This window comes from Nerophis ophidion, linkage group LG07 (genome assembly GCF_033978795.1).
Source record: "Nerophis ophidion isolate RoL-2023_Sa linkage group LG07, RoL_Noph_v1.0, whole genome shotgun sequence".
NCBI lineage: Eukaryota > Metazoa > Chordata > Actinopteri > Syngnathiformes > Syngnathidae > Nerophis > Nerophis ophidion.
In genome coordinates this window covers 8,537,928-8,558,787 of record NC_084617.1, presented here as the reverse complement: position 1 = coordinate 8,558,787, position 20,860 = coordinate 8,537,928, and the positions used below count along the sequence as shown (strand labels likewise).

At 39.9% G+C, this 20,860-nt stretch overlaps 1 protein-coding gene across 5 annotated transcripts in view; it reads right to left on the bottom strand.

The window, feature by feature from the left end:
- Positions 1–20,860, bottom strand: part of zc3h7a (zinc finger CCCH-type containing 7A) — a 42,831-nt gene that overhangs the window by 5,933 nt on the left and 16,038 nt on the right. For 2 of the 5 annotated variants that reach the window (XM_061905301.1, XM_061905303.1), the window contains exons 5-18: positions 20,000–20,158; positions 14,892–14,972; positions 14,630–14,683; positions 14,522–14,558; positions 14,111–14,430; positions 13,805–14,045; positions 13,699–13,727; positions 13,481–13,625; positions 13,239–13,397; positions 8,257–8,462; positions 7,998–8,098; positions 7,741–7,922; positions 2,891–2,964; positions 1,610–1,740 (exon numbers count right to left, since the gene is read on the bottom strand). In XM_061905301.1, the coding sequence (XP_061761285.1) occupies positions 1,610–1,740; positions 2,891–2,964; positions 7,741–7,922; positions 7,998–8,098; positions 8,257–8,462; positions 13,239–13,397; positions 13,481–13,625; positions 13,699–13,727; positions 13,805–14,045; positions 14,111–14,430; positions 14,522–14,558; positions 14,630–14,683; positions 14,892–14,972; positions 20,000–20,158 (1,919 nt within the window). The remainder of the gene's footprint in view (positions 1–1,609; positions 1,741–2,890; positions 2,965–7,740; positions 7,923–7,997; positions 8,099–8,256; positions 8,463–13,238; positions 13,398–13,480; positions 13,626–13,698; positions 13,728–13,804; positions 14,046–14,110; positions 14,431–14,521; positions 14,559–14,629; positions 14,684–14,891; positions 14,973–19,999; positions 20,159–20,860) is intronic. The other 3 variants (XM_061905302.1, XM_061905305.1, XM_061905304.1) reach the window with 3 other exon arrangements.

Here is a 20,860-nt window from a genome sequence, read left to right as displayed (position 1 = left end):
TTTATTTGACAGTTATTGAAATATCTTGTGTGACATCATGCACAAATGTGCACTTTATTTGTTTTAAACTATTGTAGTTGCGTTCTGTACAAAAAGTGCACTTTCGGGGCGGCATAGCTCGGTTGGTAGAGTGGCCGTGCCAGCAACTTGAGGGTTGCAGGTTCGATTCCCGCTTGTGCCATCCTAGTCACTGCTGTTGTGTCCTTGGGCAAGACACTTTACCCACCTGCTCCCAGTGCCACCCACACTGGTTTAAATGTAACTTAGATATTGGGTGTCACTATGTAAAAGCGCTTTGAGTCACTTGAGAAAAGCGCTATATAAATATAATTCACTTCACTTTAATGTAGTGTTTTGATATGTCATCTTAGTGACATCATGCACAAAAGTGCACTCATAGCTTAATTTAAAATGTCTCTGACAATCTTGCACTTTCTGTTTTGGAAATGATATGAATGTTTGTGCCACTGCTTAATAAATACAGTTTTGGTCAATTGACTTAGTTTTGGTTTCCCTGTCTGCATGAAAGTTTAAAATGAGCATATATTAATGCAGTATGAAGAAGAATGTTTTAATGTAGACACATATAATCATCATACTGCTGTGATTATGTGCTTTAAGTGTTCATGCAAGGCTAAGGCAAAATATTGCGATATATATATTGTGTATTGTGACATGGCCCAAAAATATTGAGATATTAATAAAAGGCCGTATCGCCCAGCCCTAATTGAAATGGTAAAAGAAAACACATTTTTGGGTGTAATAATAGATAAATTGAACTGGAAACCTCATGTAAAAAATATACAACTTAAAGTAGGAAGAAACATGTCAATAATGAATAAAGCAAAACATGTTCTGGACCAAAAATCACTTCATATTCCTTACTGCTCACTAGTGTTACATATCTGAGTTATTGCTATGGAATATGGGGGAATAACTACAAAAGTACACTATATTCACTAACAGTGTTACAAAAAAGATACATTTTAATAATATATAATGTTGCATATGGAGAACATACAAACCTTTCATATGTTCAATCACAAATATTGAAATTCAACGATTTGGTGCATTTGCAAACAGCTAAAATTATGTACAAAGAAAACTATAATCTGCTACCCAAGAATGTACAACAATTCTTCTCAACAAAAGAGGAGAAATAGAACCTTAAAGGAAAATCTAATTTAAAACGTGTATGCTCGTACAACACTTTAGCATATCTGTATGTGGAATTATGGAATGGGTTAACCAAAAAAAATCAAACAAAGCACCAATATGATGCAGTTTAAGAGACTGTTCAATCTACAAGTGTTCACAAAGTACACAGAACAATAATTATGATAGACATCTTGAAACCTTTTTTTTGAAGATCAAAATTATTTAGGTATTTAATAGGTTTACTTACCAAGGCAAATTATTTATTTAGTCACTGTTCTTTTACAGAGAACAAGGAAATGGGATAAAATTGCTATGGCATGAAAAGGGGTAGGATTAAATAAACTCAGCCTCTTCCAATTCCTTTTCAGACATGTAATGAAACAACTGGAAATATGAGATGTATTGTATCGTATGCATGTTCCAAATCAACTGAAACTGCAACTGAACTTACGTGTGTCTTGCTTTGGCTGAGCAATACTTTTTGTTCTTGTCGGCTTCACTAAGTTGGCCGTTTCTCCAACACTGGCTACAAACAAACATTATCTTCAGATTAGGAGGCCCAAACCTCTTCTGACTCGAAGGCTGAAGATGACATTGGAAAGAAAGGTCTCAGTGACAAAAGTTACACAAACATCAATCATGATGACAATTAGAGGTGGGGGAAATTGATTTCTAGATGCATCGCGATTCGGACGTGGCGATTATAAAATTGATTAGTAAACAATAATAATCAATTCATTAATTGTACATAAAGTAATGCAGACAGTTCTAAAATTTGGCTCACTGTAGCGAGCGACCTCACGAAGAGATTCAACAAGCTGCTTTATTATATAGGACACTTATGTTCCAGTGTTGCACACATTTCCATTAATTTATTACATGTGATGGGAATTAATTTAACGGTTTTCAGATTTCAAAAGTTGCAAGTGATAAGTGCTTATTTTGTGAAACAAAAAGAAATGTAAAACTTCATCAATACACAAGTACAGGCCAAACGTTTGGACACACCTTGTCCTCATTCAATGTGTTTTCATGACTATTTACATTGTAGATTGTCACTGAACGCATCAAAACTATGAATGAACACATGTGGAGTTATGTACTCAACAAAAAAAGGTGAAATAACTAAAAACATGTTTTATATTCTAGTTTCTTTAGAATAGCCACCCTTTGCTCTGATTACTGCTTTGCACACTCTTAGCATTCTCTGAAATAGCTTCAAGAGGTAGTCAACTGAAATAGTTTTCACTTCACAAGTGTGCTTGAAGTTCATTGAGAGAATGCCAAGAGTGTGCAAAGCAGCAATCAGAGCAAAGGGTGGCTATTTTGATGAAACTAGAATATAAAACATGTTTTCAGTTATTACATGAACAAGTTGGAAAAACTTATTCGGGTTTTACAATGTAGTGGTCAATTGTACGGAATTTGTACTGTACTGTGCAATCTACCAATAAAAGTTTCAATCAATCAATCAAAAACACCTTTTTTTTGTATCAAGTACATAACTCCACGTGTGCATTCATAGTTTTGATGCCTTCAGTGACAATGTAAATAGTCATGAAAATAAAGAAAAACGCAGTGAATGAGAAGATGTGTCCAAAAGTTCGGCCTGTACTGTTGTACATAAATTAAAGATGCATCAATAATCGATTATTAATCGAATCGTAGCGCCTGAATCATGTGCCTAAAGATTCCCACCTCTAATGACATTGTTGATGACGTACAGTCCTACCTGGGTGCCACGCAGTGCTTTGTTTGCGTTCCAAAATATAGTGGCCTCTTGAACAATGCTTTCATGACTAATACCTGCAGTAAGGCAATAGAAAGCTTGAATTGAATCAAATGATCTTTGCTGAGGCAGAAAAAAGGATACATGAGACTGAAAAAGTGTACAGTATCTTGCAAATCAATAATGTAGAAAGTGAACCCGGGTATACTTTAAAATAGTCAGTGTATATTTACTAGGCCTGGGCCGATAATACATATTTGCTGGACGATATATTGTCCCACAAATTATTGCCGACAAACAATATTATTGACCAAGTTAAGCACTTATGTAATCATTAAGTATTGCTTTGGAATGCAATAAACTTTCATTTCTCATTACCAGCATTTTTTAACCATTGAAATTGGAAAATGAATTAATAATTAACAAAATTAGGCATAATAATGTATTAATTCCACGACTGTATATATCAGTATCGGTTGATATCGAAATCGGTAATTAAGAGTTTGACAATAGCGGAACATCGGATATCGGCAAAAAAGCCACTATAGGACATCTCTAGTCAAAATGTTCAGCACTTTCAGGAAATGCTTGTCATTCCACAAACGTTCCCAAACATGACCAGTTTTACAGTAATTCATCATTTTCACATGTTTTTTTTGCCCTTTTTCAACTAACCGTTCCACCATTTGTCTCGATTAGGAGAATAAAACTTGGTATTTTTTTAGCCCCAAAAATTCCCATTTTCTAGAACAGTGGTTCTCAAAAGTGGTTCTGGGGGTACTTGAAGGTATGCCAAGGGGTACGTGAGATTTTTTTTTTTAAATATTCTAAAAATAGCAACAATTCAAACATCCTTTGTAAATATATTTATTGAATAATACTTCAACAAAATATGAATGTAAGTTCATAAACCGTGAAAAGAAATGCAACAATGCAATATTCAGTGTTGACAGCTAGGTTTTTGGTGGACATGTTCCATAAATATTGATGATAAAGATTTCTCTTTTTGTGAAGAAATGTTTAGAATTAAGTTCTATTACAATCCCCAAAGAAGGCACTTTAAGTTGATGATTACTTCTATGTGTAGAATTGTTTATTTATAATTGAATCACTTGTTTATTTTTCAACAAGTTTTTATTTTTATATATTTCATCCCCAAATAGTAAAAAAACAACAACACTAAAAATGAGCAATATTTTGCACTGTTATACAAACTGATGACATAGTGCTGTATTTTACTTCTATATCTCTTTTTTTCAACCAAAAATGCTTTGCTCTGATTAGGGCAGGGGTCGGGAACCTTTTTGGCTGAGAGAGCCAAAAAGCCAAATATTTTGAAATATATTTCCGTAAGAGCCATTTAATATTTTTTTTAACACTGAACACAACAAAACACGTGCATTTTTAAGTAAGACCAACATTTCTAGAGTATAATAGGTCTCTTATTCTTTGTAATAACATTGTTATTCTGAAGCTAACTGTGGAGGGGGCGTGGCCTGCGGGCCTGCAGCGACAGGTGCGTAGATGGCCCACCTGGGCCTTGTTATCTAATCAACTGTCGCTCTGTTATAAGCAGCAGCCAGGAGGAAAGACTGGGTTGGGGCTGGAAAAACTATTGCTGGAAAGCAACTGAGAGACTTATTGAAAAATAAAACAATATTGTAACCCTGAAACAGGCTCTCATGTCGGTGCTTGGTGGTTTGAAGAACCCCCAGGAGGGCAAGCCCCACACTAACCAATAATAAATAAATAAATTCTTACCTTTAACGCAACTTCTTGAACAGGTGCGGTAGAAAATAGATGGATGGATTAAAAATGCATGAGAATGTTTTATATTTTGAACATTATTTTTAACACTGTGATTACAAGTTGAATTATTCATTACTTATCGTGTTAAGCAACGTCAGCTCAGATTTATCAGAGAGCCAGATGCAGTCATCAAAAGAGCCACATCTGGCTCTAGAGCCATAGGTTCCCTACCCCTGGATTAGGGGGTACTTGAATAAAAGGTTGAGAATCACTGTTCTAGAGTATTCAACATTTTCCAAAATATTGGACAATAAATGGTAAACGGGTTATACCTGTACAGCGTTTTTCTACCTTCAAGGTACTCAAAGCGCTTTGACACTATTTCTACACTCACCTATTCACACAAACATTCACACACTGATGCCATGCAAGGCCCTAACCACGACCCATCAGGAGCAAGGGTGAATTGTCTTGCTCAAGGACACAACGGACGTGACTAGGTTGGTAGAAGCTGGGGCTCGAACCAGGAACCCTAAGGTTGCTGGCACAGCCACTCTCCGCACCCAATACAATTGGTAATCAGATAAAAATTTTCAATTACGGTTGCCTTTTCTTCCCTCTCTAAAAATAAACTTGAATGCAAGTACATGTTCAAGACTATTAGAAAATGTGTTTCATTAAAACAATTATTTAATCAGATATTTGCACAAAAGCAATACTTTCGCAGAAATGCATTCTGGGTAAGAATGTCATTTTGGCCTATTGCAGTGAGATTAAATATTGGCAGCCACCTTTGTATTTCAATAAATAGTACCCTTAAGGGCTCATTTGCAAAATGATAATGTAAGTTTTTTTAAGCATTATGACTTCTGTTTACATGTGTTTGTGTAATACACTTTGTGGATCTTCACATCAAAGTCATTTAGTCAAGGCAAGAATCCGGCAACGACCTGTTTGGAGCAGCATGCCGTCAATGTAAGTTTCTTTTTTTTCTCTCTAAATGCTAGCTTGTTGGCAAGTAAATGTTGCATACAATCAGGTAATACATTTTATTGTAAAAAAAACAACATGTTAATTTATCAGAAAAATTAGCTGAAAACGTATTGTTGCAGCAAATATTTCTGAGTAATCAGATGTCATTTTCAACGGCTGAATCGCTCCTTTTAACACCCAAAGATGGACATAATGAGCCTTTCATCCCGGAAGGGACCAAAAAAAACAATAATATTTTTGTTTTTTTCAACATCAATGGCTGGCTATTTAGTACAATGGTTAGCATGATTGACTTTCAAGCAGGAGAACCTGGTTCAAATCCCTCACCACCCGAAAGCATTATCACTAAATTAACCCATGGTGGTTCCATCCATCCATTTTCTACCGCTTGCCCCGGTCGGGGTGGTTAATATAGTAAAATAATTATGGGATGCGTACTTCCTTTGCTAATTTTAAAGTTAATGTACCAATGATTATCACACACTTATTAGGTGTGGTGAAATTTGTCCTCTGCATTTGACCCATCCCCTTGTTCACCCCCAGGGAGGTGAGGAGAGCAGTGAGCAGCATCGGTGATTTAACCCCCAATTCCAACCCTTGATGCTGAGTGTCAAGAAGGGAGGTAATGGGTCCCATTTTTAGTCTTTGGTATGACTATAATTTTGCAATAAGTCTCATAGTTTAATCCCAGCTATTATAACAGACATTTTTCATTTCTAAAGTCATAATACGTTGCAGCACAGTTTCCTATCTTCAACATTAAAAATGTTCCTACAATGTCGGTATTTCTACATTCGAAACATTTCATACTTAAGCCGTCTCCATCCTTCCACTTATCCGAGGTCTGGTCTCGGGGGCAGCAGCCTAAGCAGGGAAGCCCAGACTTTCCTCTCCCCAGCCACTTCGTCCAGCTCCTCCCGGGGGATCCCGAGGCTTTCCCAGGCCATCCGGGAGAGATAATCTTTCCAATGTGTCTTGGGTCTTCTACCGATTAGACGTGCCTGAAACACCTCATCTGGCTCCTCTCCATGTGGAGGAGCAGCGGCTTTACTTTAAGCTCCTCCCGGATGACAAAGCTTCTCACCCTATCTCTAAGGGAAAGGCCCGCCACCGGGCGGAGGAAACTCATTTCGGCCACTTGTGCCCGTGATCTTGTCCTTTCACTCATAACCTAAAGCTCATGACCATAGGTGAGGATGGGAACGTAGATCGACCGGTAAATTGAGAGCTTTGCCTTCCGGCTCAGCTCCTTCTTCACCACAACAGATCGATACAGCGTCCGCATTACTGAAGACGTCGAACCGATCCGCCTGTCGATCTCGCGATCCACTCTTCTCTCACTCATGAACAAGACTCCGAGGTACTTGAACTCCTCCACTTGGGGCAAGATCTCCTCCCCAACCGGGAAATGGCACTCCACCCTTTTCCGGGCGAGAACCATGGACTCGGACTTGGAGGTGCTGAATCCCATCCCAGTCACTTCACACTTGGCTGCGAACCGATCCAGTGAGAGCTGAAGATCCTGACCAGATGAAGCCATCAGGACCACATCATCTGCAAAAAGCAGAGACCTAATCCTGCAGCCACCAAACCAGATTTCCTCAACGCCCTGACTGTGCCTACAAATTCTGTCCATAAAAGTCATGAACAGAATCGGTGACAAAGGGCAGTCCAACCCTCACTGGAAACGGGTCTGACTTACTGCCGGGCAATGCGGACCAAGCTCTGACACTGATCATAAACAGTTTTCATCTTTCCTTATAGATTCCACTCGCATTTAAAAAAGCATTTTTTTATTGTTTGAACTATTCCTTCCTGTTCATTTGAACATATTCTTACAATCATTCTACATTTGGGGCGTTCACACACAATTTCTACAGAAACTATAATTTTGGGGTTTAATTCTGCTAGCGAAATAAGACGCTCAGGTGCTAGAGACGTTGCACAGAGTAAACCCTCTGGCTCCCTGTTTTAAACCAAAAATTTAAGAAAAACATACACGGATATAGCAATTTATGAAGTTAATTTCATTTATCGATCTATTAATTGATGGAAATTGATTGATTCGGCCCAGGCCTAGTTAATAGTAATTATTGGCAACACAACCTTACCACATTCCTGCTGCATCATCCAGACCTTCAGCTCAATAAGGCTGTGAGCGTAAAAGCAGTCGTCCTCCCTCACGCAGCCGTATCGGACTTCGTGTCGACACAGGTCAAGTTGGCAAAGGGGGTTTAACATTCGGACTTTGGAGTAGCGGACTGTATTGTCTTTTAAAATGTGGACCAGGCACCTGCGTGACAAAACACGGTGACTAAGTCACGGAGCCCTCAAATAATGCCAGAGGCTACATTCGTCAAATACTTACTTATTTTTCTCAAAGTCATGCCTTGTCTCTGGGTGAGAGCAACGGGATGGGTCGTTTTTGTTCGTTTTGCTGATTATTCTGGGTTTGTGGTCAAAACACACCTGCGAATAGAAAAGATCTTGACAGTTAATATATGAGCTGCACTCTGCCTGCCGCTATCGCACAGAAACACACATTCTGCATGACGAATCACAACATGGGAAGATAAACACTGCTATCCAGCAAAGCACACGGACAAAAGTAAAGCTCCAATACTCACTCCGCATAGGAACACAAATATCTCTGGGTGCTCTTGCAAGATCTTTGGCACCGACAACCTCACGGTAAAGTTAGACCCGAAGGGATCAAAGAGATGCTCCCGGGAAATAAAGCCTTTTCGCTCCAGAGTCCAAATATCCAACTCCTCCTGACAGTATGCAAAGGTGCAGTGGCCGGGATACAGGCAGTCTTTACCTACGGCCACCTCTGTAACGCAGACATGTGTATCATGAGATAAAAGGACAGCAAAGAATGAAATAAATTATGTCACAAATGTAGTGAAGTGAATTATCTTTATATAGCGCTTTTCTCAAGTGACTCAAAGCGCTTTACATAGTGACACCCAATATCTAAGTTAGTGGGTGAAACTGGGAGCAGGTGGGTAAAGTGTCTTGCCCAAGGACACAACAGCAGTAATTAGGATGGCACAAGTGGGAATCGAACCTGCAACCCTCAAGTTGCTGGCACGGCTACTCTACCAACCGAGCTATGCCGCCCCATGTAGTTACGGTCACAAGTTTACGAACACTCAGCTCCGGTCCTGCACTACCCCATCGGTGCGAAATTAGTGCAGCAATATCTGATGATGATGATGGATTAGATTTATATCGCGCTTTTCTATTGTTAGATACTCAAAGCGCTCACAGAGAAGTTGGAACCCATCATTCATTCACACCTGGTGGTGGTAAGCTACATCTGTAGCCACAGCTGCCCTGGGGTAGACTGACGGAAGCGTGGCTGCCAGTTTGCGCCTACGGCCCCTCCGGCCACCACTAATCATTCATTCATCATTCATTCACCAGTGTGAGTGGCACCGGGGGCAAGGGTGAAGTGTCCTGCCCAAGGACACAACGGCAGCAATTTGGATGTCAACAGGTGGGAAGCGAACCTGCAACCCTCAGGTTTCTGGCCCGGCCGCTCTACCCACTACGCCATGCCGCCCCTTATCTGGTAAAATAGAATCTCTGCGTAATTGTGGTGGATCGTCAGAGCTGGTGGAATTTTACATCGTCTCCACAACCACGATGCAAACGCACTGTTTAAACAGTAGGGAACCCTGACCCAGCATAAAAAAAAAATAGTATTGAGAGGTAATCCTGACCCAGCATAAAAAAAAATACTATTGAGAGATAATCCTGACCCAGCATAAAAAAAAAAATAGTATTGAGAGGTAATCCTGACCCAGCATAAAACAAATAGAAGAGAGAACTAGAACATTTTCGTGGACTTTTTGATGGGCCTGCTATCTGTGCCCTGGACCTCTGGTCGGGGGTCGCTGGAAGTTGGCGTACTTTTAAGATGTCGCAGAGTGTCCGAATCCATGAGTTTCAGGTGTGACTGTACAAATTGAGCTAAAGAGCTAGCCTAAAATGGTAGCATGCTAACACTTAGCATGTGTCACATACTAAGTTATGTGACTCTGGGGTTGCAAGCGCCCATTCACTGCTGCTTTACACTATGTGAATGGGCGTTTTTGCATTGCAGCGGGCCCATAATAATACAATAAAAAAAGAGAAAACTGAAAATACACAATAAAAAAAGAGAAAACTGAAAATACAGTGCTCCCCTGGTTTTTGTACACTGTAATATTATTGTGATTTTGTTTTTCACAAAATCCATCCATTTTCTACCGCTTATTCCCTTTTGGGGTCGCGGAGGGCGCTGGCGCCTTTCTCAGCTACAATCAGGCGGAAGGCAGGGTACACCCTGGACAAGTCGCCACCTCATCGCAGGGCCAACACAGATAGACAGACAACATTCACACTCACATTCACACACTAGGGCCAATTTTAGTGTTGCCAATCAACCTATCCCCAGGTGCATGTCTTTGGAGGTGGGAGGAAGCCAGAGTACCCGGAGGGAACCCACGCATTCACGGGGAGAACATGCAATCTCCACACAGAAAGATCCCGAGCCTGGATTTGAACCCAGGACTGCAGGAACTTCGTATTGTGAGGCAGACGCACTAACCCCTCTCCCACTGTTTTCACAAAATATTTACCAAAATAGTGCCCCGATTTTTATATGGTGCCTCAAACATTGTGCATCCATCCATCCATTCATTTTCTACCGCTTGTCCCTTTTGGGGTAGCGGGGTGGGGGGGTGCTGGAGCGTATTTTAGCTGCATTCAGGCGGAAGGCGGGGTTCACCCTGGAAAAGTCGCCATCTCATCGCAGGGCCAACACAGATAGACAGACAACATTCACACACTAGGGCCAATTTAGTGTTGCCAATCAACCTATCCCCAGGTGCATGTCTTTGGAAGTGGGAGGAAGCCGGAGTACCCGGAGGGAACCCACGCAGTCACGGGGAGAACATGCAAACTCCACACAGAAAGATCCCGAGCCTGGATTTGAACCCAGGACTGCAGGAACTTCGTATTGTGAGGCAGACGCACTAACCCCTCTCCCACCGTTTTCACAAAATATTTACCAAAATATTGCCCCGGTTTTTATATGGTGCCTCAAACATTGTGCATACATCCATCCATTCATTTTCTACCGCTTGTCCCTTTTGGGGTAGCGGGGTGCTGGAGCCTATTTTAGCTGCATTCAGGCGGAAGGCGGGGTTCACCCTGGACAAGTCGCCACCTCATCGCAGGGCCAACACAGACAGACAACATTCACACATTAGGGCCGGTTTAGTGTTGCCAATCTACCTATCCCCAGGTCTTATCAAAATTAATTCCGTGGAGCAGTGCTCAAACAAAGAATGAGTGTAGGGCGTTGGTGCTTGTTTTATGGAGTATGACTGCAAAATAATCAGCATTGGAGCAGAAAGCTGCATGTGCCAGCACTTTGATACAAACGGTTGTAAACCCCATTAAATTCAAGATATAACTCATAGCAAAGCAGGGTTGGGCAATGGCAAAAAAAAAAAAAGTATGAATATTAATTTTATCACACCAAATTTTTAACCTGACAGTTTTTAAGCATCTGCACTAGAAAAATAAACTAGTTTTCCTTTGGCCCACCTGCAATCAAAGCACTTAACAGAAAACTACTGTAATAACCGGATGTAATAATAAAGAGTGCAAAATAGGGATAGGGCAATACAGGAGGTGTGCAATATGGGGGGGGGGGGGGGGGGGGGGGGGATTTTATAACTAACTGATATACCTGTTCACTGCGTCACTGTATTGTCGGATGAACTGTATGTATGTATATAAAACATCTTGATATCCAAGAAAAATTTCTCCTCGGAGACAATAAAGCTAATTATTATTATTGTGAAGTGAATTATATTTATATAGCGCTTTTTCTCAAGTGACTCAAAGCGCTTAAAATAGTGAAACCCAATATCTAAGTTACATTTAAACCAGTGTGGGTGGCACTGGGAGCAGGTGGGTAAAGTGTCTCGCCCAAGGACACAACGGCAGTGACTAGGAGGGCGGGAGCGGGGATCGAACCTGGAACCCTCAAGTTGCTGGCACGGCCACTCTACCAACCGAGCTATACCGCCCCATTATAATAATATAAAAATGGGACGGTATAATAAATAATATTATTATTAGTGTTAAATACTAGCTCAGATTATTTTTTTGCTCAAAAGTAAAACAAATACAGGAAAATATTAAATAACAGAGGGAACTACTTTACAGTTCTGAGTCTGAAGTTCCCCCAGAATACAAATTGCCCCGTCAGAGATACTGAATCCATCCATCCATCCATTTTCTACCGCTTAATCCCTTTTGGGGTCGCTGGCGCCTATCTCAGCTACAATCGGGCAGAAGGCGGGTTACACCCTGGACAAGTCGCCACCTCATCGCAGGGCCAAGACAGATAAACAGACATTCACACTCACATTCAAACACTAGGGCCAATTTAGTGTTGCCAATCAACCTATCCCCAGGTGCATGTCTTTGGAAGTGGGAGGAAGCCGGAGTACCCGGAGGGAACCCACGCAGTCACGGGGAGAACATGCAAACTCCACACAGAAAGATCCCGAGCCTGGATTTGAACCCAGGACTGCAGGAACTTCGTATTGTGAGGCAGACGCACTAACCCTTCTACCACCGTGAAGCCTGAATGAGTAAATAGTTCAAAATGTAATCACATTACCAATTTCATATTATGATGCTACCTGCACTGATAACATCATTGCTTTGCAAATGAGCATCATCTTTAATAACGATAAAGATAGTTTAACATTTGCTTTAAGCTAAAAAACGGCAACAGTTGCAAGCTGTGCAAACTACACTCACACTTTCCACATAATCACTTGGGTGGTACGTCTTCAAATGATTAAAGATACTGATCTGGAGAAAATCAAGCCATTGTGCAACACAATGAGGCTACCACCGACAACCAACCCATGCTGAGTTAGCTTTTTTCACAACAGTAACTGCATCTTTGGAGGATAACTCCAAGTCATTGCTAAAATGTATTTCTCTGCTCTCAGCTGTGCATTTAGCTTTCAAGTACTTCTGTGGCAAATTAAAACTGGAAGTAGAGCTGGATGGAATCTGACTAATTGCGGTCGCGCACATTTCCGCCATGTTTGATCGAGTTAATATGCTCACAGCTGATCACCGTGATTGATCTGAAATCTATCACGACCATCAATCACGGAATTGCCCAGCCCTAACAAGGTATAACATCAAAATAAAAATGATGTTAAATGATTAATTATTTAATTAATCATTTATACACATTTCGCTTAGTTTATTGAATAAAAAAACTATAATTATTCTCTGTGGAAAGTGTTTTTGGTTCATATTTCTGGCTTTCTGGGTAGGATTATTTGGATTGACATTATTTCTTATGGGAAAAAATTGCTTGTACACTTCCATCTTTGTCTGACGGATTACTAACAAAACTAGGGTACAATTGTAAAAATACAATTTGAGATGTATGTTGTATTATCAGCCATCCTGGAATCAGAAATTCAATATGAGTGTATATAAACTTGGGCACAAACAAATCCTCCAAGCATCCGTTCAGTATGTGCCACTAACAAAGAAGTGCTAATAGAACTTGTACCTTTGCAAATGTAATAAGGCCCGGCATATTGTGTTTTTGTTGGTCTGGGTCGTATGAGCTTCCATGTTTTATCGGGTGAATGCTTCATTCGGCCCAGTAAAGTGTCCTTTTTGCACTTGTGCTCTTCGCTATGGAGCGTGTAGTCCAACACGCCGGGACCTGTTGGCAAAAAAAGAGCACAATTCGGATTAAAAAGGGGTTGTCTACTATCACCTCATGCGAGTCACACACACACGTCCCACCTGTTTTTATGTAGCACACTGAACACGCCTGTTTAAATTCGTGCTTTTCAGTTAAGGGGTTCTTTGCCAAGGCCGGGGTGGCGGGCGGACCTTTCACTTCTGGCATTCCCACAGCCATTCCCATTGGACTTTCAGTGTTGCTAATCTGTGTAAGAAACAAAAAAAACATTCAATAAAGAAATGTGTCAACTCACACAGTTACACGTGGGTACAGTCACCTGTGGCATGAATGAACTTGCAGAATAATCTGGAAATAAGAAGGAAGACACAAGTGAGCGTCATCTTGGTGCAACGCATACGTGATGATACAGAAAACAATCATACCGTTTCTAAAGTCTGACAGGGAAAGGTTATCCAGGGCGTCCAAGGGTTGGGATAAAGTGTCGAAAGGGTTCATCCTGAAATAGGAAGTTGACCCAGATTGGTGATAGAGGGCGGGCAGATTCACGGTGCACTGCTCGGAGCTGGAGTGCAGATAGGAGTTGATGGGAGGAAGCATGAGCAATGGGTTTGTCATGGAGCTACTGTTTGGCAAAGAAAGGGGTGCCTTCACTGTTCGCATGACCTAAACAGAGAGAAAACAGGTGGTTGGACGTTTAAGGTGGCAGAGTGTTGCTTCCACTCACTAACCATGGTTTTGTTATGACCGGCTTGGTCCAGCAGGTCATCCAGGTCGTCGCCGATAATATCCGTCTCAAAATCTGGAGTGGAATTGAGCAACGAGTGGGGCTTACTAGTCCGGCAGCCATTCATAAACATGGAGACGGGGCGGGGGGCGGATGAGGGCACAGACTTGGAGAGTGACTCAAAGCCCGGGGGCTCACGGGGGATGATTGTGTTGGTGAGGGGAAGCTCTTCCACTGCTGTGTCATTAAGCGGCGGCTGCACGACAACCGGAGGTTGAATCGGACCAGGAACAACACTGCTTTCTGGGACCAAAGGAGGCACTTCTGGAACACACGTTTTATCATCATTAAACTAAAATCTCTTGTGGCAGTCGCAACAATAAATATTTACATATTCTGGTGTTTTGACACTTACCAATATCTATATCTTCAACTGAGGAGTTTTGCGATGCCTAAAGAAATGCAGAGGAGAAAGTCCTTGAAATGATTAGTTCTTTAAAAACATGAACATTGTTTCTTATACCTTGTCACAGGTGGCATCCTGATAACTCGATCCACGCAAAACATTCAAGGCTGGCTGCAAAAATAAAATATCTAACTTCAGCAGGGTATGCGAGTTCAAGTGTAATAATACTTTAGGAGCACATGATAGACGGATAAGTATCTGGCTGTTAGGAAGAATTATGACACCACACTAATAAATTTGATAACAAAAAAAAACAACTCATAACCGATATTAAAAAGCTATCCAATGAGACAAGAGGGTATGAGGTGTTGACACGCACCTTACTCCTGACATAAGCTTTACGGATTTTCAATCCTAATATTTTGGCAAGGTCCTGAGTCAGCTGTATAACACTGGGATCCTGGGGGGGAACCAACACAAGGAGAGAATACATGTTATTTCACAACAGAGCTTGACAAGTCATGATGATGCGATTGCTCCTCTTATTATTAATTATTAAAGATAACTTCCACAGAGAACCGTATGAACAAACACTCGGGACTAAAAAGTTCTAGTAATGTTGTGTTATTACGCGATGGTAAAACTTAAAGGGCATATGTGTGCAGAGCAGAGATATGTGGCTTTTCTTAATGTATGCACTTTGACTTCAATAAATGTAGTTTTTCATCCATTTATTTCTGGCAGACACCAACCCCAAAGCCACACATAGATGGCAGTCCTGTGAAAAACACTGAAATGGATACAAATGTTGTACTGTTTTAAAACATAAATCTTTCAAACTTAAAGGTCTACTAAAATTATATTTTCTTATTTAAACGGGGATAGCAGGTCCATTTTACGTGTCATACTTTATCATTTTGCGATATTGCCATATTTTTGCTGAAAGGATTTAGTAGAGAACATTGACGATAAAATTCACAACTTTTGGTCGCTAATAAAAAAGCCTTTCCTGTACCGGAAGTAGCAAACGATGTGCGCGTGACGTCACGGGTTGTAGGGCTCCTCACATCCTCACATTGTTTATAATCATAGCCACCAGCAAATGCAATTCGGACCGAGAAAGCGACGAGCTCCCCATTAATTTGAGCGAGGATGAAAGATTTGTGGATGATGAAAGCTAAAAAAAAAGAAAAAAAAGAAAAGGCGACGGCTCCAGGCGACGGCAGTGTGAGCGATTCAGATGTTATTAGACACATTTACTAGGATAATTCTGGAAAACCCCTTATCTCCTTATTGTGTTGATAGTGTTTTAGTGAGATTATAAAGTCATACCTGAAAGTCGGAGGGCTGCTGTGAACGCCAGTGTCTCTCAGACAAGCCAAGATCACAGCTGCCTTTTTGACAGCTACAGGAGGTCGTATAATCCACTCAAGTCTCCGGTAAGAGCCGACTTAATATCACAATTTTCCCATCCAAAAACTTGCTGGTTGACGTAGAGAAACATGTTCGCTTGACCGCTCTGTGTTAAAGCTTCACAACAAACAAAGAAACACCGGCTGTGTTTTGGTGCTAAAGGGAGCTGCAATCCACCGCTTTCCACCAGCAGCATTCTTCTTTATAGTCTCCATTAATTGAACAAATTGCAAAAGATTCAGCAACACATATGTCCAAATTAATGTGTAATTATGCTATGAAAAGAGACAACTTTTAGCCGTGAGTGGTGCTGGGCTAATATGTCCGCTACAACCCGAGACGTCACAAGCACGTGTCATCATACCGCGACATTTTCAACAAGAAACTACGCGGGAAATTTAAAATTGTAATTTAGTAAACTTAACCAGCCGTATTGGCATGTGTTGCAATGTTAAGATTTCATCATTGATATATAAACTACCAGACTGCGTGGTCGGTAGCAGTGGGTGGGTTTCAGTAGGCCTTTAAAGGAGGTTCTGCGCTGTTTCTAGTTTCATTTAGTTTTGCTTTGTTTTTATCTGCGGTTTTTACAATTAATGACCCCGGGTAGAAAAAATTTTTGATTCTACGACGCATCATAATTTTAATAATGGACATATGTACAAATACTGATTATTTACATATGTGGAATAAAGTAAAAGAGACGGTTCTAAAATGTGGTACATGTAGTCCATGTTTGGTTCTAACTAAACATGGGATAAGTATTACCTAATATGATTTTAATGGTGAGTACAGACATGCGGAGGAGGGAGGCTAAACTAGCAAGAATGTGAAATAATGAAACAAGAAAAGACTAAAGGCCTTGTACATTTCAACAGAAGACTAAAAGGAACAATGTTGCAGCAGAGTGACCAGCTGAGAAGATAAATTTAGCAAGTAGATAATAAGTCAAGAGAAATAATGTCCATACAGTGCAGCAGCCGACTTGCAACTCTCAGCCATAGATATGGATGAGCAGGTAGACGACACATCTTTAAGCCGCAAGTTTATTGCGGCTGTGGTAAAAGTGTTTGACATTCTGTTAATTTTGTAAGTACAAAAATTAAATCAAGAATGCCCGCTTGCCAAGTCGGGACTTATTTTTTCACTTAGCAGGCTACAATATATATAATATATATATATATATATATATATATATATAAAAATCCAAAGACTATACAAATATTGCATACTGTACTAACTAGAGATGTCCGATAATATCGGCCTGACGAAATTATCGGCCGATAAATGCTTTAAAATGTAATATTGGAAATAATCGGTTTTTAAAACGCCGCTGTACGGAGCGGTACGTATCCGGTAAAACACGGAAGTAGGGGGAAGTACTGAACAAATGCGTCTCCCATACAGCAGCCTCTCCCCTCTCACAAACACACAACACAGGAGGTGACGACTGCAGCATGAGAGGTTTACTGGCGACGCTTGAGCATAACAACAAGAGTGTGTTGTTGCCGGTGCTATAGCCGTGGTTAACAAGCGAGCTCGAAGACTGACTAACGCCACCGTGTCTATGGTTTAAGATTATTTTAAAGTGTCTCTGACGGATAAAAAAAAACTGGCAATTTGCAATGACTGGAAAAAAAGTAGTTTATGCGAGGAGGAACCAAGACGTCTTCCTTTTATACGAGCAATTTGATCTCCCACTTCTTCAAGGATCATAAGGAGATACACGATGAATACAAGCGGAAGATGGATAAAAAGCAAACACCGAAAAAAAGTAGTACCACTCCGCCGAGAAAAAACAAAAATACAACAAAAACCAACCCAGGGCGAAAGCTCACGCTGTGGTCAGGCACAACGCACGCAGTACGACAAAAGCTACGATGGAGTTTGGTGTGGCTAGTCTGCCCTGCATGGCGTACACTTTGCAGCTTGCAGTGAGGTGCCCTGTCTCAATGCAGCATTTCGGAAGCTCTGGCAGACTGGTAGGCCACTTCAAGCATTCACCACTAGCTTGCAGCACATTTGTGTTACTCATACAAATACATTAGAGCAGGGCAGATTGAGCCCAGTTTATAATTTCCTGTTATACAGTATGCCAGGCAGTCTTGCACTAAAGGAGGACTATGTTATTGTTTACTTTATTACTCTAGTATACTCTGGACTGAAGCTGTGTGCCTTCATTGTTTTTGTAGCTGTTGTTTTGAGGCATGTTTAAAAATAAATAAATAATGCACTTTGTGAAAGTCAAAGTATAGTATTTCCCATAGTTGTAGTGGGTATCAAGATTATCTCAGGGAGAGTATGTCCCAAATTCCAGGCTGCTGGTTTGAGGCATGTTAAAAAAAAAAATCAGTGCACTTTGTGACTTCAATAATAAATCTGGCAGTGCCATGTTGGCACTTTTTTCCATAACCTGAATTGAAGTTTTTCTCTTATTTTAGAATCCAGCTGGGCATTACAACAAAATTAGGCATAATAATGTGTTAATTCCACGACCATATATATCGGTATCGGTTGATATCGGAATGGCTAATTATGAGTTGGACTATATCGGAATATCGGCTATCGGCAGAAAAGCCATTATCGGACATCTCTAGTACTAACCAAAGGAGGAACCTTGGAGACATAATAGCAACACTAACAATTAAACGTATTACGTTCAGAATAAGTAATAGGCAATATATTAGAGCAGGGGTCACCAACGCGGTGCCCACGGGCACCAGGTAGCCCATAAGGAGCAGATGAGTAGCCTGCTGGCCTGTTGTAAAAATAGCTCAAATAGCAGCACTTACCAGTGAGCTGCCTCTATTTTTTACATTTTATTTATTTACTAGCAAGCTGGTCTCGCTTTGCTCGACATTTTTAATTCTAAGAGAGACAAAATTCAAATAGAATTTGAAAATCCAAGACAATATTTTAAAGACTCGGTCTTCACTTGTTTAAATAAATTCATTAATTTTTTTACTTTGCTTCTTATAACTTTCAGAAAGACAATATTAGAGAAAAAAATACAACCTTAAAAATGATTTTAGGATTTTTAAACACATATACCTTTTTACCTTTTAAATTCCTTCCTCTTCTTTCCTGACAATTTAAATCAATGTTCAAGTAATTTTATGTTATTTATTCTAAAGAATAATAAATACATTTTAATTTAATTCTTCATTTTAGCTTCTTTTTTTTGACAAATAATATTTGTGAAATATTTCTTCAAACTTATGTGTAACATTTTTAAAAAATTATTCTGGTAAATCCAGAAAATCTTTAGAATCAAATTTAAATCTTAATTCAAATTCTTTTGAATTTCTTTTAAAATTTTTGTTCTGGAAAATCCAGAAGAAATAATGATTTGTCTTTGTTAGAAATATAGCTTGGTCCAATTTGTTATATATTCTAACAAAGTGCAGATTGGATTTTAACCTATTTAAAACATGTCATCAAAATTCTAAAATCAATTTTAATCAGGAAAAATTACTAATGATGTTCCATAAATTCTTTTTTTAATTTTTTCAAAAAGATTCGAATTAGCGAGTTTTTTCTCTTCTTGTTTTCGGGTGAATTTTAAAGAGTCGAAATTGAAGATAAACTATGTTTCAAAATTAAATTTTCATTTTTTTTTTCCTGTTTTCTCCTCTTTTAAACCGTTCAATTAGGTGTTTTTTTTAAGGGAAAAAAAATGTACGACGGAATGACAGACAGAAATACCCATATATATATATATATATATATATATATATATATATATATATATGTATATACGGGTAGCCCCTTGCATTAATCAGTACCCGAGAAGTAGCTCTTGGTTTCAAAAAGGTTGGTGACCCCTATAATAAACTATAAAATATAATATAAAATCTGTACAAATTGAGGAGCCCAAGGATTTCCACCTCTAATAATGACACTGTAACTGACACTGTGTTTATATATTGTACATAATGATGGAGTAACAAAAAGACCTCTCCCAATACCAGCACTTGCATTTCATTTGTCAAAAGCTTAGCGGTTTTCTTCACGCCTGACTTGTCGGCGCTCTTTCATTTCACTCTTTCCATCACCTGGAAGGTTTTATCTTACCTGAGGCACAGCTAGAGAACATTTGGCCACAGCGTCGTAGGCCTCTTGATGTCTCCCCATTTCCTTTAGCGACTTTGCTTTTCTGTACAGAGCTTTGTAGTTGCCATCATTCAACTGAAGGGCCTTTTCACAGTCTTCTAACGCTTGGTCATATAGTCCCTGGGAAAGGACAAACAAACGCCCCAGTGTTAAGACAGTGACTCTTATCTGTTGTAGATAACAGTGAGCATTATTCGCCTTCTAGATCAATGCAGTAGGAGCCATTGCAGAAACAGGTCGCTTTTTACCTACGAAGGTTGCCTGAGTGTTGCCGTGTTAAAAAAGAAATGAACACATCTGGCGCTTTCTGAACAAGACCATGTCCAGTGACACATTCTTTGCAGTAGTTAGAACTGTAGCCTAAAAAAAAAGGCCCCACCCACCTCATGCACTGCCATGCCGCGCAATATAATGCCATGCGTTATCAGTGCCTAACAGTTTTTTCAATAAAGAATCTGTACGATAAGGAGAACTATGGAGTTCACATTAAATGACGAACATAAAGTATAATTACCCATAGTCACGCGTCGACACCGTAAATTAACATAGAAAAAAATAGATTTTATTTGTAAAAAGCACTTTACATTGAGTAAACAACCTCAATGTGCTGCAGCGTATTAAACAATAAAATACAAATAAAAAGGTAATAAAAATAAAAACTAGAACAGCCTAATAGCTAGAACCAGTATGCATATATCTAAAAAAAAAGGCTTTTTTTTTTTTTTTTTTTTAAATTAGGGTTTTAAAGCCTTTTTTAAAAGCATTCACAGCCTGTGGTGCCCTCAGGTGGTCAGGGAGAGCGTTCCACAGACTGGGAGCGTA